Source organism: Helianthus annuus, chromosome 11 (assembly GCF_002127325.2).
Source record: "Helianthus annuus cultivar XRQ/B chromosome 11, HanXRQr2.0-SUNRISE, whole genome shotgun sequence".
Lineage (NCBI taxonomy): Eukaryota > Viridiplantae > Streptophyta > Magnoliopsida > Asterales > Asteraceae > Helianthus > Helianthus annuus.
The window spans coordinates 49,184,766-49,210,995 of record NC_035443.2 but is presented as its reverse complement, the minus strand read 5'-3'; the positions used below and the strand labels follow the sequence as shown (position 1 = coordinate 49,210,995).

Below are 26,230 nucleotides of genomic sequence, written 5' to 3'. Positions count from 1 at the left end.
TAGAGCCCACATCGCTTTATGCTCCAACTCCACCGGTAAATGACATGCTTTTCCATAAACAAGCCTAAAGGGAGTAGTCCCAATAGGCGTCTTGTAAGCCGTACGGAAATCCCACAACGCTTCATCAAGCTTATCCGACCAATCCTTGCGGTTTGCACCTACTGACCGCTCAAGGATTCTCTTCAGCCCCCGGTTCGTGACTTCCACCTGCCCGCTTGTCTGTGGATGATAGGGCGTGGATAAACGGTGATGCACACCATAACAGGACAAAGCTCTCTCGAGCTGAGTATTGCAAAAATGCGTCCCTCTGTCACTAATAAGCGCTTTCGGAGCACCAAACCGGGCAATTAAGCTCTTTAAGAATCTCACGACCACCCTGGCATCATTGGTGGGTAAGGCCTGTGCCTCCGCCCACTTGGATACATAGTCAACTGCGACCAGGATGTACTTATTTCCTCGTGAGGGGGGAAATGGTCCCATGAAGTCTATCCCCCAAATATCAAAGACTTCACAAACTTGAATCCAGTTCTGAGGCATTTCATCACGTGCGTATATGTTTGCTGCCCTCTGGCAGGCATCGCACGCTCTAACCCAACTCTGCACATCACGAAATATAGTAGGCCAATAAAACCCGGAATCCAGCACCTTCTTGGCGGTGAAATTGGCTCCATGGTGGCCTCCGGTAGGTCCCTCGTGACAATGGCGCAGAATATCTGTCGCCTCTTTCCCAAAAACACATCTCCTGATCACCAGATCAGCACCAACCCGAAACAAGTAAGGGTCATCCCAAATGTAGTGCTTGACATCCGAAAAGAATTTCCTCTTTTGCTGGTGAGTCAACCCTTTAATCAGAATCCCGCAAGCAAGGTAGTTCGCAACGTCGGCGAACCATGGCGACTCATCGAATATCTCAACACTCATCAAAGACTCGTGTGGGAAGTTGTCATTTATGGAATCCCAACGCGCGTCCACGATGTCTCCATGCTCTAACCGAGATAGATGGTCAGCCGCTACATTCAACGCACCCTTTTTATCTTGAATTTCAATATCGAACTCCTGCAGCAACAAGATCCACCTGATCAGATGCGGTTTAGCGTCTTGTTTGCTGAAGAGATATCTGATGGCTGTGTGATCAGTATACACAACGGTTTTCGAAAGCACCAAGTACGATCTAAATATGTCAAATGCAAAAACGACCGCCAAGAGCTCTTTTTCTGTCGTGGTATAATGCTCCTGAGCGTCGTTGTCACACCCCTAATTTCCACGTGTCACCGGTGGGCCCGGTGGGGAGTATAGTGACGTAGTTGGCATCATCATAGACAAACAACACAATATATAAATGCACAGCGGAAGCAAAGATAGATTCATTTCAACTTTAATAAAGTGTAATATCAAATATCACTAATAGTTGAAACGGATCCACAGGCGGATCAAAATAAAAATAAGATATTGTTCAACAGATTTATTGTCATCCAAGCTTGCGAGACTTATTGTGGACGCTCTAGAAGACAGCCAGCCTATTTCGTGTAGTACCTGCACATAACCTTTTGGGAAAATACGTCAGTTTACACTGGTAAATACAATTTAACTGAATCACTTTGAAAAGGTTGAAAATTGATTTGAATGCACATGGCATAAAAATATTTTTATAACTTGGGATAATTACGTTATATAATCTTGTAAAGGATTTACATGTTACTTATGCGTTCAGTAGCCCGGTTCGTGCCGGGTTAAAGATCAATTGACACACCACAAAAATTGAGTTATACACTTGACAGGTGTACGCCTACACCCCGTGCTCAGGTCGTGGCTATCTCGTAAGATAATGCCGAGGATATCCGGGACATGGTCATTAACCCCCCAAAGGCTTTAAGCAATAAAACACATTCAAAACAAGGCATCTCAATAAATTTAACCTCTATTCGATTAAAGAATTCGATGCCGGACCAAGCGGTATTTTATATACCGTATCCCAAGCCCGTATAGGGAAAATAAGTTAAAAGTATTTACCTTGGTAAGTATAAATCACAACTAGCAAGTGAAGGTAGCTTTTACTGGTTCTTCTATTCTGGAACAAAGGTTTATAATAACCTATTAGATTCCTAACGGATCTTTATTTAAGCCTAAGCTTAGACCGGTTAGTTTTAAGGACGATACGGTTCAAACGCACGATTAAGCGAAGACCGGATAGAAGGTGATTTAGACCCGACAAGTTTGAATACTTGTATAATATGGGTATGCTAAATACATTCTGGACTTTGAGACAAAAATGATAATGTTTGACCCGTTTCGGTCAATTTATGCAAACTAGTTACATAAACCGAACCGAACGCTAAAAGAGCGTTACGGGTAACCATAAGAGTCATATGCAAGTTCCCTGAGATAATATGCTCTAAATATGTCATAATATCAGTAAGTTATGTTCTATTATGCCCCGAATGAATTTAAACTCAACTTATGCCTTATAAGGGCATTTTGGTCATTTTAAAAGATTATAAAAGAGTTAAATTTGTAATCTGAGTTGTAGGTCTGATTTATACAGTAAAAATACTTAATTTAACACATTATAATAGTAGGGTATGTCCCATATATGAAACTTATCATTTAAAATCAAACTATGCACCTTAGGGGTATTTTGGTAATTTCACAAGGGCTAAAAGTGTCAAAACTGGAAACCTGAGTTCAAAACTTATACTTACTGTTATTTTATAAAAATATACTAAGGATATCAGTAGGTATCAACCTTATATGTTTAATATGGTTATAGTGCATACTAGGCGTTAAAAACGCTTAAATAGGCGATTTAGAGCCGTTTCCGGATTTTCAAAAGAAAGCTGATATTTTTATATTTCCAGAATGCTCAAAATAATTTATTTAACAAATGTAATCAGTGGAAAAAGGTTTGGGGTCAAAAAGATTTATAAAACTCATTTTATGGCTTAAAAAGGTAAATTCGGTATTTACCGAATTAAACTTAGAGACCTATGATACGATCAGCCAAAAATTAAATAAAAATCATCAAAAATCCCAAAATATTATATAACATCAGTTGGTAGAAAGTTTGGTGTCAAAAAGTGGGTTTAAATAGGCCATACGCTAATTACGCCGTTTACTTAACATAAAGCTTTCAAATTACGATATTGAGCATAACTCTTAATCTAGACCTCCAACTGATATCAATTTTAAGTGCAAGCTTATAAATCAGTAACAAACATTTCTACTCTTTCACTTTTTCGAAAATCGCGTTTTATAGTAAAAAGGGCAAAATAGTCATATTTAAGCATAAACCGGTAACATGCATATGAATCGGATAAGTGTTGAACCAAGTTGTAAAATCTCAGAGAATTGTACATAAATAAAAATGGTCCAAAATAAGCTCCAAGGCAGATCTCAAACATGCATGCACGGATCCTAATCGAGAGTCAAAGAAAAAGTCATTTTATGAGACTTTCGGTTCCGATCCGGGTTTAACTGAAAATTGTCGAGTTGATCATGATGAAACACGTTCTTACATTAATTATAAAGTTATTTTGACGATCAAACAGATTGCATGTGACCTACATTGCTATTTATGCTAATTTTTGCAAAAACCCATTCTGTTGACTTTTTAAGAAAAGCTTTGACTCGACAATCATCATGCTTAGAGTGAGAATCTGAAAATACCCTTTTGAGGGTTTGTTTCCCACATAAATACCAACTTGTAGGTACTTTCAATTTGAGAAATGACTGAGCCATTTTTGTTTAATCGTGAAGTCAAACTAAATTTACGACGGATTGACTTTCGGTTGAATAACTAAGCTAGGACGAATTAGAGAGAGTTATGAACACTTACAATGGTCCTAATAAAGCTTAGAGATCACTAGAAAGTCGGCTTGATGTCCATAGAGCTCCAGAGATGGTCTTGTGAATTTTTGAAGATGCAAGTGTTCTTGGTTTTACTACTTCAAGACCCTTTTATGCAGATTTTAATGAGTTGTGAGGCTGCCACAGAGGTCTAGGAATGTTGTAAGATGGTTACAAGTGCCCCTAAATGCATGTAAGTTGATTGGTGAGGCTCTGGAGTGGAGAAAAGCTGTAACCAACTCGAAATCAGACCAAACTGGCAGCTGTCCGATTTTTCTGTCGCTGGGCCTGGGTCGCGGCCCGCGTAAGGGCTCCAGGCGGGCCGCCTGGAGGCTGCTGACCTACAAAACTTGTTTTAATGTTTGCGTTTTGGTCCTTGGTCCTTTGTTACGTGGTTTTGGCTATCTATCTTGCTCATTAGACCCCCAAACTTAATTTTTAAGGACCTTAGGACATTTACAAACATTGTAAAGTCCTTGGTTATCATTGTGCTCACCCGAAAAGTCACGAATTTCTACGTTGACGCGTTTAACCCTTCGTGCACGCTTTTGATCATAACTTTCTCATACGATAATGAAACTTCATGAAATTTTTACCACATATTCTAGTGAGTATATTTTAGCATTACAAATCTTCGGGTTTGCCAAAAGATCACTCAGAGGTATAAATTCAACTTGTTGACACGTTTAGCCCCTGTAGTTTGTAATTCCTCACTTTCTTGCATTTTCCGCTTCGTATGATCTATGATTTGTCCGTTTGAGATTATATACATCATGTAGGGTTATTTTAGAGCCTATTTATCCATTGTTGACACTTTGGGCCCTTGTATTCACATAGTTTCACTGTTTGTCAACTTTAGTCCCTCTAAAGTATGTTTTCACATATTCAGAGCTTATGCCATGTGTCATTGCATTATTGGACGTAAATTTTTCGAGGTGTTACATCCTCACCCCCTTAAAAGAAATCTCGACCTCGAGATTTACTGGAACAAATGAGGGTACTTTTCTTTCATCATGGATTCTACCTCCCATGTGTATTCGGGACCTCTATGGGCATCCCATTTGACCTTAACAATAGGTATGTACTTTCTTCGGAGCTTCTTCACCTGTCGATCCTCAATCGACAATGGTTTTTCCACAAACTTCAAGCTTTCATCTATGTGTATATCTGTGTGCGGTATGACCAGTGATTCATCAGCGAAACACTTCTTCAGATTACAGATGTGGAACACATTATGTATACTACTAAGCTCTTCAGGTAAGTTTAGCTTATAGGCAACTGATCCGACGCGTTCGATAACCTCAAAAGGTCCTATGTATCTCGGGCTTAGCTTACCTTTCTTACCAAATCGCATCACTCCCTTCCAGGGTGATACCTTGAGCAATACTTTGTCACCTACTTCGAAGTGAAAAGGCTTACGCTTTGGATCTGCGTAGCTTTTCTGCCTATCTTGGGCAGCTTTCAAGCGATCGCGAATCTGGACGATTTTGTCCGCCGTTTCAAAAACCAAATCTGGTCCTGATAACTGAACTTCTCCTACCTCTGCCCAACAGATGGGCGTTCTGCACTTTCTACCATATAATGCCTCGAAAGGCGCGGCCTTAATACTAGTATGATAGCTATTGTTATAGGAGAACTCTATCAATGGTAGGTGGTTATCCCAACTGCCACCTAAATCAATCACACATGCTCGAAGCATGTCTTCCAATGTTTGGATGGTACGCTCACTCTGTCCGTCTGTCTGCGGATGGTAAGCTGTACTAAAGTTTAAGCGCGTACCCAAAGACTGTTGGAAACTCTTCCAAAAATGAGAGGTGTATCTCGTATCTCGGTCAGAGATAATCGACACTGGTACACCATGTAGAGCTACGATCTTATCCACATACAATTGAGCTAACATGTCAGAGCTGTAAGTTTCCTTAATGGGAAGAAAGTGTGCTGACTTGGTTAGCCTATCTACTATAACCCATATAGTATCGTTTCCCTTTCTTGTCTTGGGCAATTTGGTGATAAAATCCATTGTCACCATCTCCCACTTCCACGTGGGAATTTCAGGTTGTTGAAGCAAACCTGACGGCTTCTGGTGCTCAGCTTTGACTTGTGCACAAGTCAGACATTTAGCTACAAACGCGGCTACAGACTTCTTCAAACCAATCCACCAGTAGTTTGCCTTTAGATCCTGGTACATCTTATCAGCACCAGGATGAACGGAATATTTGGAGCTGTGGGCTTCCTGGAGGATAACATCTCGAAGTCCTCCATAAACTGGAACCCATATTCGCCCATTCAGTCTTAGCATTCCATCCTTATCATAGGATAACTGCTCCTCAGTTACTCCTAGTTTTTCTTCAGGATAGTTAGCTTCCAACACAGCTTCCTTCTGTGCAGCTAACACCCTTTCGTTCAAATCATTCCTTATTTCTATGCGCTTCGCATTAATTCTTATCGGCTTCACTCTTTCTTTTCTGCTTAAGGCATCAGCAACTACATTTGCCTTGCCTGGATGGTATCTTATCTCACAGTCGTAATCATTTAAAGTTTCCATCCATCGTCTTTGTCGCATGTTCAATTCCTTCTGACTGAACAAATGTTGAAGGCTCTTGTGATCCGAATAGATTACACACTTTGTTCCGTACAAGTAGTGTCTCCAAAGTTTCAATGCAAACACAACGGCACCCAGTTCTAAGTCGTGGGTGGTGTAGTTTTTCTCGTGCACCTTTAGTTGTCGTGAAGCGTAAGCAATGACCTTGCCTCTCTGCATGAGTACACAGCCCATGCCAGTGTGTGACGCATCGCAATACACCACGAATTCTTCTATACCATCGGGCAATGTTAACACTGGTGCATTGCTCAACTTCTTCTTCAGAATGTCAAAGGATTCCTGCTGCTTAGGGCCCCAATCAAACTTGATCTTCTTACGTGTCAACGAAGTTAGGGGCGCAGCAATCCTCGAAAAATTTTCGATGAATCGCCTATAGTATCCTGCTAATCTTAGAAAACTGCGAATCTCGGTAGGTGTCTTTGGCTCTTGCCAATTCATAACTGCTTCTACTTTAGCGGGATCTACTTGGATACCACGCTCACTTACCACATGTCCAAGGAATTGGACTTCTCGAAGCCAAAATTCGCACTTCGAAAATTTTGGCATAGAGTTTCTCATGATGTAGAAGTTTGAGAATACAATGAAGGTGTTTCTCGTGGTCAGCTTGGTTCTTTGAGTAGATAAGGATGTCGTCAATAAAGACGATGACGAATTTATCCAGATAAGGCTTACAGACACGATTCATGAGATCCATGAATGCGGCTGGTGCGTTAGTGAGCCCAAAAGGCATCACTAGGAACTTGTAATGTCCATAACGAGTCCTAAACGCTGTCTTGTGTACATCTTCATCCTTGACTTTCAACTGGTGATAGCCTGACCTCAAGTCGATCTTTGAGAAGTAGCTTGCCCCTTGTAACTGATCGAACAGATCGTCGATCCTAGGCAAAGGATACCTATTCTTGATAGTGACTTTATTAAGCTCACGGTAATCGATGCACAGACGCATCGATCCATCCTTCTTTTTGACAAACAAAATCGGCGCTCCCCAAGGAGACGAGCTAGGTCTAATAAAACCTTTAGCTAACAGATCATCCAACTGCGTCCTTAACTCCTTCATCTCTGTTGGTGCCAACCTATATGGTGCTCTTGCTACTGGCGCCGCACCCGGAATGATGTCAATTCGAAACTCCACTTGCATGTCTGGTGGTAAACCAGGTAGTTCTTCCGGAAACACTTCAGGGTATTCCGAAATGACAGGGATATCTTCAATCTTTGGCTTCGGCTCATCAACAGTAACTTGTGCCATGTAAATGACACAACCCTTCTGCAGACATCTGGATGCCTTGAGCATGGACACTTGCTCAGGCAATCCATGCTGGGTATCTCCTTGGATAGTGAGTGACTCACCGGACGGAGTTTTAACTACCACTTGCTTTCTGTTGCACACAATCTGGGCTTGGTTATGCGATAACCAATCCATACCTATCACTATATCAAAACCGGCTAGCTTAAAGGGAAGTAAGGATAATGGAAAAGAGTGATTCCTAATGGATATAACACATCCATCTAAAACAGTTGAGGCGGTCTCTATGGTTCCATCAGCTAATTCCACCTCGTATTTCACACTTAAGGCTTTTACAGGTAATTTGAACAACTCACAGAACTTATTATCTACAAAAGACTTATCTGCTCCAGAATCAAACAATATTCTAGCAAAAATATCGTTTACAAGAAAGGTACCTGTAATCACGTTGTCATCTTGAACAGCTTCCTTAGCGTCCATCTTGAAGACTCTTGCATTGGTCTTCTTTCCATCATCGGCTTTCTTAGCGTTCTTTGGGCAATTAGACTTTATGTGCCCTTTCTCATTGCAACCGTAACATGTTGCATCCTTCAGACCCTTACACTTCAAAGTCGTATGATCAGTAGAATTGCAGATTCCACAGGGTCTCGTGTGGGACTGCGATTTCGACTCTAAGCGACATTTCCCAAAATGATTCTTCTTGCAGGTTTTGCATTTGGGCTTATCCCCTGATTGTTGCCCATCTCTCTTAAATCCCGACCCTTTCCTGTGGTCGTTATTCCCTCGGTGTCTCTTCTCCGATCTCCGTGAGGTATCGTCCTCACGCTTCCTCTTATTCTCTTCCGAGTTCCTAAGTGCTCTCAACCTGACTATGTCCTGGGTGAGAGAGAGATAGATCAGCTACTGATCTGAACGTTGTAGGCCTCGATGCCTTAACACTTGCCTTAATCTCAGGGGCCAAACCCCCAATGAAACGGGCAATCCTTTTCGGCTCTGGGGTTACCAAGTATGGAACCAATCGAGATAGAGTATTGAAAGTGGTGAGGTATGCCTGGCAGTCTAGATTCTTCATCACCAAAGATACGAAGTCTGACTCAATCCTTTCAACTTCATGTTGTGGGCAAAAATTCTCTTTAATAAGGGTTACGAACTGATCCCATGACATACTGTAAAGTGTGGCCTTTCCGGCAGCTTGTAAGATGGATTTCCACCACGCTAGTGCGTCCCCTTTGAACGATTGGGATACGTACTTCACTACATCCCGATCAGCACATCCGCTGATATCTACTACCGTATCCATTTCGTCCAACCAGGTCATGCAGTCTACTGCTCCCTTCTCCCCAGTAAAGTCCCGGGGTTTACATGAGACGAAGTATTTGTATGTACATGACTTATCACGTGGTTCTGGCTTATGCTCGACCTTCTTTGATGGGATACTGTTTTGGTTGGATGAATGTCGCTCATCATCCTTCTTGAGCTCATCTTTCTTATATGCATCTTTCTTAGAGGGCGGTTTGGTATGAGCCTCCGAATGACCCTTGGTCTTGGAATGTGGCGCGGACCGGGTCCTACTTCGGGTCCTATTTGATTCACTATATTGCCTTTCAATGGCTTTGGCAACAGCATTTTCTACTAATGCTTGTAGCTCCGCACCAGTTATATGTATCCTAGTGTTATCTGGGCCTTCCTCTGGATGACTGTTTACTTCTTCAGACTTAGCCATGTGGCTTTAGGTGCTACATAAAAGTAAGGACAAGGTCTATTTAGAGGCCTAAACAGTATTATCGTTCTTGACGATTTATTAACCATGGTAAATAAGAGCCATATTAGTTAATTTGTTAATTAATTTCATTCAGGACTTTTATTAGCTATTTTACCCTAGAATGAAATATATATTGGCACAATAGGCCTAGTCACTTGGACAAATTTCTAAATTTGAATTTAGATTTTATAGGATTAAAATTTGAACAATTAAAACAATCAATCCTTTTCTTGGCAGGGGGTCTATAAATCACGGCTGCCTTTTTGTTTTATATGACATTAGTTATAACCCGTAGGCATTATGTCACAATCAGATATGTATATATAGAATATAAATTTGGATCATTTATTAAAAGGGTGACATGTGTGATTTTGCGGATCACACTAGCCAAGAATGCTAACATGTTTACAGATGTTAACAGAGATTGAATCTTTTTAACAGGTTCTACCATATTGGCCAGGTCTTTAATATGACATTCAAGCTAGGTTTTACCTTTTTAAGATTCTTATTATTAAAATGGTAAATTAAAAATAATAATCGCTATTTTTCATTTATTCGTATATTATATTTATGCATATAATTTGAAAATGAAGAACTTAAATTAACCATTTCAAATAAAGTTAACTAACACGAGTTTGCCCTAAACGGGACTTTTACACAAATAACATACCCACGCAGGGGCTAAACTAACAAACAAACCCACGCAGGGGTCAAACAGAAACAAACAAACCCACGCAGGGGTAGAACAGAAAGGAAAAAGATGCCCACGCAGGGGCAGAGTACAGAAATAAATGTCCCCGCAGGGACATGATTAAATATCTAGCAAACAAAGGATTTAGTAGTCCTTCTTGCTTTTTCCCTTGATTAAATCCACCATCTTCTTAAACATCCCACGATTATGCCGACGATCTTCCCGTAATTCATGCCGCATCTCTCGTCGCACATCATTTATCCCTTGAAGGATTTCTTGAACTTGTGGCGGCGACATCATCGGTGCCGGCGGTGGTAGCGGATAATGCGGTGGTTGAGGAGGCTGCGGCTGCTGATATCCATATGATGGGTATCCAAAGGTCGGTTGTCCCGTAGTCCAGGGACCTCCAAAAGTACCTTCCGGATTGAGAGAGTTGTAGTTCGCAGCTACCCAGTAGGGATCCTCTGTAAAGTTATAACCTGGGGGAAACGTCTGCTCGAAGGGATTGTATGCTGCCGCGCTAGTAAAAGCAGGGATTGGATTTCCGAAATCCTGTGGTGGTGGTGGCGCGATTGGCGCAGATGTTACTTCTGAGACGGGGTGTGAAAATTCTCCCATCTCTGGTTCTTCATGAAGTGGCGAGTATCGGCTGCTACCTGAATGTGGAGGGGTGCCGATGCGTATTCCCCCTCGTGTGGACATCCGTGCGTTCCTTCCTCTTCGCCTCGGAGGTGGAGGAGGCAAAACCGGAGGTGGTGGCGGCGGTGGAGTGACCGCGACAAGTCGGGAATCCCCAGAAGGATTCTGCTGCTGCTGTGGCTGCTGTTGCTGTTGCTGGAGGTGCAAGGGAGAGCTGTGTTGCGGCTGGTGCAGGGGAGAGTTATGGTAACTAGGGGTAAATACCCAGTCATGCTGCCTGAATCTCTCCTCAAAGCTGTCGGGACCATTGTATGGTGATCCCACAAAAGGTGACCCATCAGAAATCTCGATAGGGTGGTTCGGAGTTCCAGATGGTGGCATTGAGGGATCGGTATCTTCATCGACATCCATCGCATTGTCGCCAGGGAAATGGTCTTCTGGTCCAAGTGGGTTAAAACCCATAGGTACATCAAGGTAGTCAGCAGGGTTGAACAGGCCTTGGAAAACAGGTGATGGGTGGTCAAAGGGTGATTGGTGTCCTTGGAGAGGAATATAGGACTGGTGAGAGTTGTGGGGCTCATTTTCGGATTGAGGCCCAAAGGAGTGTGGGATAGAAGGCGAGGTACTCAGTGAAGCCGAGTGCCTTGCGGGTTCAGTAAAAGACCTCCACAGATTTTGAGCATCTGTGTTATGGGAGCCTGAAGGTGTTCGCCTGTGCGAAGGTCCGGCTTCATGGTCGTTTGGGGCTGCATATGCTCCTTGTCCCCTTCCTCTTCCTCTCATACGTGGCGGCATTTTGTGAACCTGTCAAAAATCAAACAAGTGACACAACAAAATATATATAAGACAAAGTTAGAAAATAAGACAAATTTTGGATATTTCCTAAGTTCTTTGTCTAGACTCGAGAATCGAGGAATGTGCAATTGTGTAACTGAGATTAAACACAAAAGGCTAGTGTTTAATTCACTCAGAGTTGGCTCTGATACCAACCTGTCACACCCCTAATTTCCACGTGTCACCGGTGGGCCCGGTGGGGAGTATAGTGACGTAGTTGGCATCATCATAGACAAACAACACAATATATAAATGCACAGCGGAAGCAAAGATAGATTCATTTCAACTTTAATAAAGTGTAATATCAAATATCACTAATAGTTGAAACGGATCCACAGGCGGATCAAAATAAAAATAAGATATTGTTCAACAGATTTATTGTCATCCAAGCTTGCGAGACTTATTGTGGACGCTCTAGAAGACAGCCAGCCTATTTCGTGTAGTACCTGCACTTAACCTTTTGGGAAAATACGTCAGTTTACACTGGTAAATACAATTTAACTGACTCACTTTGAAAAGGTTGAAAATTGATTTGAATGCACATGGCATAAAAATATTTTTATAACTTGGGATAATTACGTTATATAATCTTGTAAAGGATTTACATGTTACTTATGCGTTCAGTAGCCGGGTTCGTGCCGGGTTAAAGATCAATTGACACACCACAAAAATTGAGTTATACACTTGACAGGTGTACGCCTACACCCCGTGCTCAGGTCGTGGCTATCTGGTAAGATAATGCCGAGGATATCCGGGACATGGTCATTAACCCCCCAAAGGCTTTAAGCAATAAAACACATTCAAAACAAGGCATCTCAATAAATTTAACCTCTATTCGATTAAAGAATTTGATGCCGGACCAAGCGGTATTTTATATTCCGTATCCCAAGCCCGTATAGGGAAAATAAGTTAAAAGTATTTACCTTGGTAAGTATAAATCACAACTAGCAATTGAAGGTAGCTTTTACTGGTTCTTCTATTCTGGAACAAAGGTTTATAATAACCTATTAGATTCCTAACGGATCTTTATTTAAGCCTAAGCTTAGACCGGTTAGTTTTAAGGACGATACGGTTCAAACGCACGATTAAGCGAAGACCGGATAGAACGTGATTTAGACCCGACAAGTTTGAATACTTGTATAATATGGGTATGCTAAATACATTCTGGACTTTGAGACAAAAATGATAATGTTTGACCCGTTTCGGTCAATTTATGCAAACTAGTTACATAAACCGAACCGAACGCTAAAAGAGCGTTACGGGTAACCATAAGAGTCATATGCAAGTTCCCTGAGATAATATGCTCTAAATATGTCATAATATCAGTAAGTTATGTTCTATTATGCCCCGAATGAATTTAAACTCAACTTATGCCTTATAAGGGCATTTTGGTCATTTTAAAAGATTATAAAAGAGTTAAATTTGTAATCTGAGTTGTAGGTCTGATTTATACAGTAAAAATACTTAATTTAACACATTATAATAGTAGGGTATGTCCCATATATGAAACTTATCATTTAAAATCAAACTATGCACCTTAGGGGTATTTTGGTAATTTCACAAGGGCTAAAAGTGTCAAAACTGGAAACCTGAGTTCAAAACTTATACTTACTGTTATTTTATAAAAATATACTAAGGATATCAGTAGGTATCAACCTTATATGTTTAATATGGTTATAGTGCATACTAGGCGTTAAAAACGCTTAAATAGGCGATTTAGAGCCGTTTCCGGATTTTCAAAAGAAAGCTGATATTTTTATATTTCCAGAATGCTCAAAATAATTTATTTAACAAATGAAATCAGTGGAAAAAGGTTTGGGGTCAAAAAGATTTATAAAACTCATTTTATGGCTTAAAAAGGTAAATTCGGTATTTACCGAATTAAACTTAGAGACCTATGATACGATCAGCCAAAAATTAAATAAAAATCATCAAAAATCCCAAAATATTATATAACATCAGTTGGTAGAAAGTTTGGTGTCAAAAAGTGGGTTTAAATAGGCCATACGCTAATTACGCCGTTTACTTAACATAAAGCTTTCAAATTACGATATTGAGCATAACTCTTAATCTAGACCTCCAACTGATATCAATTTTAAGTGCAAGCTTATAAATCAGTAACAAACATTTCTACTCTTTCACTTTTTCAAAAATCGCGTTTTACAGTAAAAAGGGCAAAATAGTCATATTTAAGCATAAACCGGTAACATGCATATGAATCGGATAAGTGTTGAACCAAGTTGTAAAATCTCAGAGAATTGTACATAAATAAAAATGGTCCAAAATAAGCTCCAAGGCAGATCTCAAACATGCATGCACGGATCCTAATCGAGAGTCAAAGAAAAAGTCATTTTATGAGACTTTCGGTTCCGATCCGGGTTTAACTGAAAATTGTCGAGTTGATCATGATGAAACACGTTCTTACATTAATTATAAAGTTATTTTGATGATCAAACAGATTGCATGTGACCTACATTGCTATTTATGCTAATTTTTGCAAAAACCCATTCTGTTGACTTTTTAAGAAAAGCTTTGACTCGACAATCATCATGCTTAGAGTGAGAATCTGAAAATACCCTTTTGAGGGTTTGTTTCCCACATAAATACCAACTTGTAGGTACTTTCAATTTGAGAAATGACTGAGCCATTTTCGTTTAATTGTGAAGTCAAACTAAATTTACGACGGATTGACTTTCGGTTGAATAACTAAGCTAGGACGAATTAGAGAGAGTTATGAACACTTACAATGGTCCTAATAAAGCTTAGAGATCACTAGAAAGTCGGCTTGATGTCCATAGAGCTCCAGAGATGGTCTTGTGAATTTTTGAAGATGCAAGTGTTCTTGGTTTTACTACTTCAAGACCCTTTTATGCAGATTTTAATGAGTTGTGAGGCTGCCACAGAGGTCTAGGAATGTTGTAAGATGGTTACAAGTGCCCCTAAATGCATGTAAGTTGATTGGTGAGGCTCTAGAGTGGAGAAAAGCTGTAACCAACTCGAAATCAGACCAAACTGGCAGCTGTCCGATTTTTCTGTCGCTGGGCCTGGGTCGCGGCCCGCGTAAGGGCTCCAGGCGGGCCGCCTGGAGGCTGCTGACCCACAAAACTTGTTTTAATGTTTGCGTTTTGGTCCTTGGTCCTTTGTTACGTGGTTTTGGCTATCTATCTTGCTCATTAGACCCCCAAACTTGATTTTTAAGGACCTTAGGACATTTACAAACATTGTAAAGTCCTTGGTTATCATTGTGCTCACCCGAAAAGTCACGAATTTCTACGTTGACGCGTTTAACCCTTCGTGCACGCTTTTGATCATAACTTTCTCATACGATAACGAAACTTCATGAAATTTTTACCACATATTCTAGTGAGTATGTTTTAGCATTACAAAGCTTCGGGTTTGCCAAAAGATCACTCAGAGGTATAAATTCAACTTGTTGACACGTTTAGCCCCTGTAGTTTGTAATTCCTCACTTTCTTGCATTTTCCGCTTCGTATGATCTATGATTTGTCCGTTTGAGATTATAAACATCATGTAGGGTTATTTTAGAGCCTATTTATCCATTGTTGACACTTTGGGCCCTTGTATTCACATAGTTTCACTGTTTGTCAACTTTAGTCCCTCTAAAGTATGTTTTCGCATATTCAAAGCTTATGCCACGTGTCATTGCATTATTGGACGTAAATTTTTCGAGGTGTTACAGTCGTGAAGAGTCTTGCTCGCATAATAGATCGGGTGAAAGTGCTTTTCTCTCTTTTGTCCAAGAACGGCCCCTATAGCGTAATCACTCGCGTCGCACATAATTTCAAACGGCAGACTCCAGTCTGGTGCAACTAAAATAGGGGCCTCAATCAACTTTTGCTTGAGAAGGTCAAAGGCTCTCAAGCAATCATCTCCAAATATGAACGGAGCGTCTTTCTCCAACAAACGGGTCATGGGCCTAGCGATTTTTGAAAAATCCTTAATAAATCGCCTATAGAACCCCGCGTGACCAAGAAAGCTCCGTATCGCTCTCACAGAGGTGGGAGGCGGAAGTCGTGAAATAACGTCAACTTTAGCTGGATCGACCTCCATACCAGCATGAGAAATCTTATGTCCCAGAACTATGCCCTCCTTCACCATGAAGTGGCACTTTTCCCAATTCAGGACCAGATTCGTCTCCTCGCACCTTTTCAACATCTTCTTCAAATTTTCCAAACAATGATCGAAGGAGTCCCCAAATACCGAAAAGTCAACCATGAAAACCTCCATAGAATCCTCGATCATATCATGAAAATTTGCAACCATGCACCTCTGGAAGGTCACTGGTGCATTACACAGCCCAAAAGGCATCCGCCGGTATGCGAATGTGCCGAAGGGGCAGGTAAAGGTAGTCTTCTCCTGATCCTCAGGAGCAATAGGAATTTGGAAGTATCCAGAGAACCCGTCCAAGAAACAGTAATACAACTTCCCTGACAGACTTTCCAACATCTGGTCGATGAATGGAAGCGGGAAGTGATCCTTGCGAGTAGCATCATTGAGCTTGCGGTAGTCAATGCAAACTCACCACCCAGTGACGGTACGGGTAGGAATCAGCTCATTCCTATCATTTGAAACTACAGTCATACCACCTTTCTTAGGTACAACCTGCACCGGACTCACCCACACAGAGTCAGAAATAGGATAAATCATTCCGGCATCCAACAACTTAATCACTTCCTTCTTCACCACGTCTTGCATATTCGGATTTAAACGCCTCTGATGCTGTGCACAGGGTTTGTACTCGTCTTCCATCAGAATCTTGTGAGTACAAAAAGAAGGATTGATGCCCTTGATATCCATGATTTTCCATGCAATGGCTCTTTTATGAAGTCTCAGAACCGCGAGAAGCTGATTTTTCTCATCCTTTTCCAATGATGCCGATATTATGACCGGTAAGCGACGCTCCTCGTCCAGAAATGCATACTCGAGATGTGGTGGGAGTTCTTTCAACTCCAAAGGCGTCGGATCTTCAACCGAAGGTTTTGCTTCCTCTTCTTTTACATGGCCAATTTCTAGAAACCTTTCCGGACTCTGGGAACCATCGTCACCAATCTGATAAACTGGCTGCTCGAAATCGTGGCCCTCCTGCGTAATGCCAATCAGGTCCCCACACGACAGACGTATGTCTGAATCAATCTCGTCAACAGTGCCTTGAAAATGAGAGCACACACATGCGTCGATAATGTCGACATAGTAAAGCATGTCATCGTGACTTTGCGGATGCTGCATTGATCTTTTAATATCAAATGTCACGTGCTCGTCATTTACACGGAGCGTGATTTGGCCAGCTACCACATCAACAATCGTCCTCGCTGTATTGAGGAACGGGCGTCCAAGTATTAAAGGCACTCTTGAATCTTCATCCATGTCAAGGATAACAAAGTCCACGGGGAAAACAAATTTATCAATTTTTACAAGCATGTTTTCCACAAATCCACGCGGATACTTTATTGAGCGGTCTGCCAACCGAATGCTCATTCTAGTGGGTGACGGCTCGCCCAGATCCAGCTTAGTAAAAACCTTATATGGCATAAGGTTGATACTCGTTCCCAAGTCAGCCAATGCATGGCTAATAGACATGTTTCCAATCAAACATGAGAGCGTAAAACTACCCGGATCTCCCATTTTCGTGGGCAGACGGTTTTGCAGAACGGCGGAAGAAGTTTCATTCATCACCACACATGATATATCCTCGAGCTTCTGTTTATTCGAGAGGATATCCTTTAGGAATTTTGCATACTTTGGCATCTGGGCCAAGGCTTCAACAAACGGTATATTAATGTGTAGTTGCTTAAACAACTAAAGGAACTTACCGTATTGCTCTTCGTTCTTCTATTTCTTCAGCCTGCCTGGATAAGGTACTGGTGGAGTGTAATCTTTGACCGGCTCCTGGACTTGTGCTGTACTTGCTGGGCGTAGCCTGGCTTGCACCTCGTCCGGTGTGTCAGCCGGGACCGCTCCAGTGATCGGTGATGAGTCCGATATGACGGGTCCGGTAGTCTTTCCACTCCTGGTCATGATCGTATTCACATGCCCGCCCAGGTTTGGTTCTGTATTACCCGGAAGACCACCTGGGGGTCTTTTGGACATCATCTGCGCCAGCTGACCAACCTGATTCTCGATATTCTGAATCGAGGCTTTCTGACTCCTCATTTCTCCCTCGTTAGCTAGAAAATGATCTTCGCTTTGTTGGTATCGTTTTTCGGAGCTAGAAAGAAGCTGAGCCATCATATCCTCCAGCTTGGAACTAGACTGAGGGGCCTGCTGCTGGGAGCTGCTCCCAGTGCCCTGATTCTGATACGAATATGGACGCTGCTGGTAAGGTTGGTTGTATTGCTGGTACTGCTGACCCTGCTGGGCGCTGGAGCATGCTGAGTGAACCCCTATAGGTTCTGATTACTTGTATTCGCTCGCCACCCAAAATTTGGGTGATTTCTCCAACCGGGATTATAGGTGTTGCTGTAGGGGTTGTTCTGCGGCATCACCTGATTACCCACAAAATCTACTTCTTCGTGGCCCTCATATACGACTCCCTGAAAGCATGCACCAGGCTCATGTGACACTCCACACTGGTCACATCCCGAACCAGCTTGTGCAATCATCTGGGACTTATCGAATTTCGCTGCAAGAGCCGAGATTTGTGCAGTAATGGTCGTGTAGTCATCCACCGCGTGTGCCCCTGCGCGAGATGATGATGATGCTGCTCGACCTCTATCTCCTTCCCGACGCGAGCTGGATTTCAACGCAGCTTTTTCTATGATATCATACGCTTCAGTGGGCGTCTTAGTTCCTAGATCGCCTCCTGCGTTCACGTCTAATCGCTCCTGTGTGTTGTAGCTGAGCCCCTGATAGAACGTCAAAACCAGCTGTCTCATGGAGAAGCCATGATGTGGAACATCAATCAACAGATCTTTAAATCTCTCCCAGGCCGCGTGCAACGACTCTCCCTCGTCCTGGCGAAAGGAAACAATCCGGTTCCGTAGCTTGTTTGTTTTCTCAGGCGGAAAATATTTCTGCATAAATTGCTCCGCCAACTGATTCCAGGTCCTGATGGACCCGGCTGGGAGTGACATAAGCCATGCTCTAGCTTTATCACGCAACGAGAAAGGAAACAACCTCAACCGAATTTCATCCTCCGAAACACCTGTAATCCTAAATGTCGAACAAATAGCAAGAAAAGCAGCGATATGCCTCCCAGGGTCCTCATGCTCACGCCCGTCAAACTGTACCGAGTTCTGCACCATATTAATAATACTAGATCTAATTTCAAAAGTAGGTGCATCTATAGTAGGCTGAAGGATACTCGGCTCCAGGCCTGCCCTTCCGGGCTGATTCGTTTCATTCAAAGGTCGGTCGTCGTCCGCCATGACGACTCTCTCCTCGTCCCATGAGCTTTCGTCTTCAGAAATTATCACCGGCTCGTCAATTGCGTTTGCAATGCGTTGTGCAATGACAAGTGACCTTTCGCGCAACCTCTTACTTCTTCTAAGGTTATGCGTTGGTTCATCAGTCGGCTCAGCAATGGCGGGCGCGGAAATTGAGGACATCAACCTGCAAACGAAAATTTGACACAATGAATATTTTATTAATATAATAATGCTGTTTTTTTTGCTGAAAAGAAACAGAATATTATTTTAAATAGGCTGAAAAATTTATAAAAATCCGAAAATGGGCCTGAAATTTTATAAAAATTAAAGCAATGAAAATAATCGAATCGGCTAGTGTAAAAACGATTTTTCAGAGCCGAAAATTCAACGAATAAATGAATAAATAAATAAATAAATCCGGATTAGAACAAATAAATGGAACAAAAATTCACAAGTGTACAAAAGAATCACGAAAATGAATAAATTGAATTAAAAGCAAGAAATATTAACAAATAAATCAACAAATAAATCAACAAATAAATAATCACGAAAATATACACAAATATTAACAAGTATATACACCGATAAGAAAATGACTCGGGTCATTCCTAAAACTCGCCATTTCCCCGGCAACGGCGCCAAAAACTTGACGTGTGCGCGACTACACATATTTTTACAATGAAATTACACACGATTTGGTTTTAAATTTATAAAAGTGATTATTACTTTTACATCAAAACACACACGAAAGAGGCAAGTGTACCCCATCATATATGTAGTAAAGTATCGGTAAGAACCAAGTATCGATCCAAGGATATGGGCGGAAGAATAATACTAGACCTTTGTCATTAAACTACCGGTAAAAAGATAAGTTGTTTGATTTTTAATTAAACTAAAGTAAGCATAAACAAATACTTATATACATAGTAGATTTCAAATATGAAAATAGATAAATAACCTTGCTTAATACACAACCAAAGCATGTCAACTAAGTCGGTTTTGGCACTAGAAGCATTCGATCAATTTTCCATCTTAAGACAATTAGTATTCCTTTCGGGAATCCTAACATGACAATCATTCGGAAAGCTAAAACGATAAACACACTTTAACCACCTAAAATTGTTCTTTAACGTGCAATTGATAAATGTCTATGAAAATCTCCTAAAAATAAGTTAGTCATCCGTTAGGAGTTTTCTAACCTCACTTAAACAAGGAAAGCGACACCGATGAACACAATGCAACCACCGAGACAAGCATAAACTAGATTAAATCACAACCGAGTTCATTTTACAAATCTAGAATATAAATCCACCAAGCAAGCAATTTTGGCCAAAACTACTAACTAGGTTAACAATTTATATTAAGAATTCATAACGACACCATTTAACCCGTTAAGGTCCTTACGTGACGGCAAGCTTTCATGATTAACAATAATTACATTTTATTAAACCACTAACCATTTCTAGTATCATGGTGCCCACATTTTAACCAAGCTAAACTAGTTAACCAAGTTTAAAGTTTACTAATACATGATTAATTAAGCTTCATTTTTCAACTATCTCAACTAACCAAGTACCAATCATCCAACACAATTACTTATAATCAAGAAATCAATATCAATAACAAGGTTGCAAACTAATCATCAAAGATAATCATAGAAAATACTTCCAAATGTCATTACAAACAAAGATTAACATACTAATGGCTATAATCAAGCAAGGGATTGTTGTGTTTTTGCCCAAAGACTTACATTAATACATAATAATCAATCTAAATGCTTGAAACTTAACAAAAACATGGAAAGATTTAAGAAACCAAACCATAAACAAGCATAAGAATGAGAATCCGGATAGTAATCGAGCTAAACGAGACAATGTGGCTTGAATCCGGGTGAAAGCTAATGCCTCCGGAGCCTGAAAATCGCCTGAATTGCTCTCCAAAATTCCAGAGTTACGAACAGAATGTTTCTGCTCGCTTTTTATATATTTTCGATGTCGCACGGTCATGCACCGATCGCACGACCGTTCACTTTTTGAATTATTGGAGTTACTGTTCATGACATCAGCAGAGTTGACTGGTCTTCGGTCTCGCACGACCGTTCTTCATATGGCACGACCGTGCGTTTCCGAGATCTTGTTGCACGGACTGAAGCACTGGTCGTTCATCACCGGGATGGTCTTGATATTCGGAGATGCATGGTCGTTCCTCAGACCGCACGACCGTTCCTCTTGCCCAGGTCAGTTTTCTAACAGAATGTTCGCAGCTTCGTCGTTTTGTCCGAAAAGTCCTCGTTTTCACTATCATCTTGTCCGGTATGCTGTTTTAGGCCTGTAAACAAAAGTATACATAATTAAGTATCCGAATGACGATTTTACGGTCGAAAATGCATAAAATGGGGATAAAATGGGGGGACTAAAATATGTGCAAATTAGTGAATATCAGTATACCAATTTGATATTTGTATCCGGGTTAATGCGAGACCTTGAGAGCTCAGGTATGAACTTTTGTTCAGTCAAAGAGATGAAGGCTCGACTTTAGGTGTGTCCCCTTTAGGGAATCTTTTCTTCAACTGCAATTGATTCATATCTTTCGATATTATTCAATTTTTGTGCAGAGGGTGAGCTTTAAAAGCACGTAAAGTATTATACGAAGTCTAGGCCATTGCTTCCGCAATATCATAAGACTAGGTATAATACCCCAGATATCAAACAGCATAAAGACCTAGTATCTCAGAATCAGGCAATCTCTCAAATAAGATTTCGGGGGTTACCCATATATCCGAGAGATGTTTCCCACGAGATAAGTAAGTATTTGATATTTAGGTTTATATCTCGAAAACAATCTACTAAATGTATAAAAACCTACTGGCATATCATCAGTGAGACCGTTTATCACATTTTTAACTTTCCAATTCTTTAGCATGCTGTGATTGTCTACTGATGTATTATCATTTCCTCTTTTTCACAACAAAACTCATTTTTGATTTTTCGATGTTTTTGTATTTTTTGTTTTATTATGTTTTTGGATTTTTCAAATTTTCAAAATTTTAATTTTTTAACTCCCCCTAAAATCAAAAATATGTTTCAATTTTTGATTTTCCGGCAAAATTTGAAAGTAAAAGCAATAAACTGTACAAATAAAATGACAAACTGATGTGAATTCTTCAATTCTCCATTCTCTTGGCTTAAACAATCAGAACTCCCCCTGACAACAAACTATTTTCCCATTATGATTTCAAAACACTTAAGTTTGTTTTAATCAAAATGGTTTTTCCGGAAAATTAGTTTTGTTGATTTCACACATCATGGGGATTCATTCATCACTTTGTTCTTTCAACCACTTTGTAAAAACTATCATTTGTAGGTTTTTCACAAAAACATTTTTCAATGAGTGATGCCGATTCATGCTCCACGATTACCAACTTGGGAGCTCCGGCAAGTCAGGATTTTACTTTTTAAAGAATCTCACCCATGCCTGATCAATCATGGGTGACCCATCCTCATTTGGTTTAACAACTTTCGATTCATAAAATTCTTTCACTCCCTTCACCTTCCCATCAGCCATCTTACCAAAAATATGTAGCACTTTACCATTAAATGCTTTTTCAGCATCAAATTCTTTCTTATCAGAGAAGAATTGATCTGAAATCTCAATCTTACCAATTTTTGATTTCAAGTTTCCGTTTGACAATGGTGGAAAATTTTCATCATCCATTGTTGGAACGGAATTCTCATCATTTAGTACAACAGATGGCTCCTCTGACTTTGATGAATCAGATTCATTGCCAGAAACAACCTCTGATTTCTTAACAACCCATTTATGTTTGTTTAAATTGGCTCTTCTTTTGTAAAAATGTTTTGAACTTTCACCAACTTCGAAAGTCGAATTTTTGAACTCCTTAAATTTCTCTGTTGGTTATTCCTTTTTATCAACACATTTTTCTTTCAATTTAGAGTTAGAAGAAACTCCCTGTTTTGTGTTGGTGGGCTTTGGGCAATTCCAAGCAATATGTCTAACCTCTTGACATCTGAAACAGGTTCTTCTTTCAACTCTCGGTTCAGATTCCATCATCACATTCTTTTGCTTTTCGGCGAGAAACTCCTTGTTTGACTGTTTCAAGAAAGTATATGCTACTTTGAATGTTTCGTCATTCAAATTATTTTTTGATATCAGAAAATCTTTATTGTAAACCCTTTTGACCGGTGAACTCGAGCTTTTGTCTAATGAACTCGAATTTTCAGATTTAGACTCTGACTTTGACTCTTCATCTTTATCCAACACCTGATCGACCACTTTCTTAATTAACTCGGACTCATGATCAGTGTCAGACGCTGTGAAGGTGACATCAATATCATCTGGTAATCCATCGATAGACTCGGATTTCAGATTCAGATTGAGTGCTTCAGCCACCTTTTCAAAGTGTCGGGGGGTATAGCCATCCCACATTGGATTTGGTACTCTGTTATAATTCAAACCAGTTTTCTTACCATAATTTTCTTCATTATCTGCAAACTTATGAGCTGCAACGGTAGGATAGATGCGATCAATAACATACTCTGAACTTTGATAACTTCGAAGTAAAGTATTCACTCTTTCTGTTTCAATCGTCATCGCTGCCAATTCTTGTTTCAGCCCAACAATAATCTCAATGTATTTGTTGATTGCAGTTTGCTTTTGAAAAACTGTTGCTTTCAGAAGATTCTTTATCTGGATATCCTCATCACTGGCTCCTTTGTACAAGTTCACTTTGCTGCTTAGAAGATCATATGATTCTTTTATGCTTCTCACATTGTGCAGCAAATTTTCTTTGAGCTTCTCCAATTTAGCATATTTTGTATCTTTTTCAGCACAATCTTTGCAAGATTCTAAACACTTAGCACAAGGTTTTTCAACCTCTACAATCTTTTCAACTTCAACAATTTTTTCAACTTCGACAATTTTTACAACTATTTTCTCCACCACCTTTTCAATCACAATCGGTTCTTTCTCAACTTCTATCTTCACTTCACTCTCTTCAACCTCGACCTTCTCTGTCGGTTTTTCTTCAACTTTTGCCTTATCATCTTTTATCTTAACTTCAGTCTTTTCTTCAGCAACCCTTCTTGCTTCCATTTCTCTCTTCAGTCTAGCAGACCTTTTCTCTTTCAATATCTCGATTTTATCTGCAAAATACAAATTAAAACTATAAGTATCCAATTGTTTTCTAGCTTTATTAATATACTCTTCCTCATCATCAGTGTCTTCATCACTTCCTGAAGATTTAAAAATCGGTTGTCTTCTAGGACTGTTCTTAGATTTGATTGTTTCTTCTTCCGAGGTTGAGTTTTCAAAGAATCGAGCAACAAATGCTTTTGAAACTGAAGGTCTAGAAGGATCATAGTCATCCCAATTGAACTCTTTCGGAATCCTTTCATCTTCTTGATCTAACAAACCAAAACAAGCTTTACCCTTTGATTCTTCAATCGAAATAGTATGTGAGTGTGAAGATTGTTGTTGATATGGTTGTTGAGCAACCTGATGATAAATTTCTTTTCTATGATAACCTTGTTTCCGAAAGGATCTTGTCTTCCGGTTGCTTCTCTGTTTGTACACTCTTGTTTAAAATGTCCTTTTTCTCGGCAACGAAAACAAGTAACCTTCGATTTGTCAAAACCTAGTTGAGATGTTGCAGCTTCACGAAGATCATCTCTTCCGGTGATCTGTTTGAACTTTTCTGCTCTTCTCAAAACGCTAGCTAAACACCACTTGATGTCCATCAACTCAAGTTCTTCAGAATCAATCTAATCATAATCCTCTTTAGTAAGCATCGGATTTCCGATTCGTCCAGCAACTAAGCTTTCATACGACTCTAACACAGTGACAAGAGATGCCATGTGTTGCTTCGCAATATCTGGAGAAGAATTTTGACCATTTTGAATATGTAATGTAACATTGCATTGCAAAACTTGACCGGTAAAATTTGTTGAACTTTGTTGTTGAGAACTCGGTGTTGAAGAATGTGGTTCAAAACTTGAATAAGACAAAGAATCCACTGCTCTGATTTGTATTGCTTACATTTGTTCTGGATGAATTTTCAGCACTGAACGCAGTTTGAATCTTCGGACTAGGAGTAGTCTCAATCTTGTTTTCTCTGTTGTATAGACTAACATCCTGTTGAGCACCCGGACTTCTCATTGTAGCAGTTTTTCGAATTGATAGCTCATATTCTTCCAATTTCTGGATAAACATACTCAAATTCATATCTTCAAATTGTCGGTTATGCTCTAAAATCAACAGATATGTTCCCCATTCATTCTGTGGTAACGCATCGGCTAGCTTATCAACCCATTCTTCATCTTCTTTCTTGATGTCCAATCTTTTCATCTCCATGACTAGATGACAATATCTCTCGATAATCTTCTTAGTCATCTCACCTTCAAAAGCTGTAAACATATCAAACGATTTCTTTAGTAATGCACGTTTATTTTTTATCATATCGGCACTACCCTTAAATTTTTTAATCAACGCTTTCCAAATTAATCTAGCAGTTCCCTCATGTTGAAGCAAAACAAAAATATCTTCTTTTACCGCTTGTTGAAGAAGGCTAATCATCATTTTTTCACTTGTGTATTTTAATTTTTCATCCGGTAAAAATTGACTTAATTGTTTTTCATTTCCAAGTTCATCTTTTGGTAACGTATAATCTTTTTCTAAAGAAACCCATGCATCAAACTTGTTCGCTTGTACCCAGTTTTCAAAACGGTCTTGCCACCCTTTAAAGTCCTCAATGTACATAAGCTTTAGAGGCTTTTGGAAAGTTCCCGTTTCATTCTCGATACCAACAGTTTCAGCAACTGTAACTGGAGCGACCGGAGCAGTAGTAAACGCATTGTAAAATTCGTTGTCCATGTTTCGATGTAAAAGGTATACAAAAACACAATGTTCAAGCGAGCTGGAGTTTCAAACGAGCTGAGATCAAATGATCTGATACTTTATCAAACGATTTGGATTAACTCGTGCGATCTGGTGAACCTCAAATGATCTGGAGATATTTTCAAACGGTCCGAGTTGAAACGATCTGATAAAACTCAAACACACTACGTCACTCCGTGCGATATGACGTGATTTCAAACCGTGCGTGCTGACTTGATTTCAAACCGAGCGACCTGATTCAAACCGTACAACCTGATCACCTTCAAACGACCTGCCACTCGATTGAAAGTACTATACAACAAAAATCTAAGTTGGCCGA

At 40.2% G+C, this 26,230-nt stretch overlaps 1 protein-coding gene across 1 annotated transcript; it reads right to left on the bottom strand.

Annotated features, from left to right (window-relative positions):
• Positions 1-10,285: 10,285 nt before the first annotated feature.
• On the bottom strand, positions 10,286-11,563 carry LOC110919574 (leucine-rich repeat extensin-like protein 5). Its single transcript, XM_022163846.1, has 2 exons — positions 10,866-11,563; positions 10,286-10,793 (listed from the first exon to the last, which is right to left on the bottom strand). The coding sequence occupies exons 1-2, from the start codon at positions 11,561-11,563 to the stop codon at positions 10,286-10,288; spliced, it is 1,206 nt and encodes a 401-aa protein (XP_022019538.1).
• Between the last annotated feature and the right edge of the window lie 14,667 nt (positions 11,564-26,230).

Bases quoted from the DNA above. Each gene is read 5' to 3' on its own strand.
- LOC110919574 (XM_022163846.1), bottom strand. From the start codon at position 11,563: ATGAGAGGAAGAGGAAGGGGACAAGGAGCATATGCAGCCCCAAACGAC. The intron at 10,794-10,865 runs GCGAAGAGGAAG...ACATTCAGGTAG, and splicing joins TTGCCTCCTCCACCTCCGAG to CAGCCGATACTCGCCACTTC.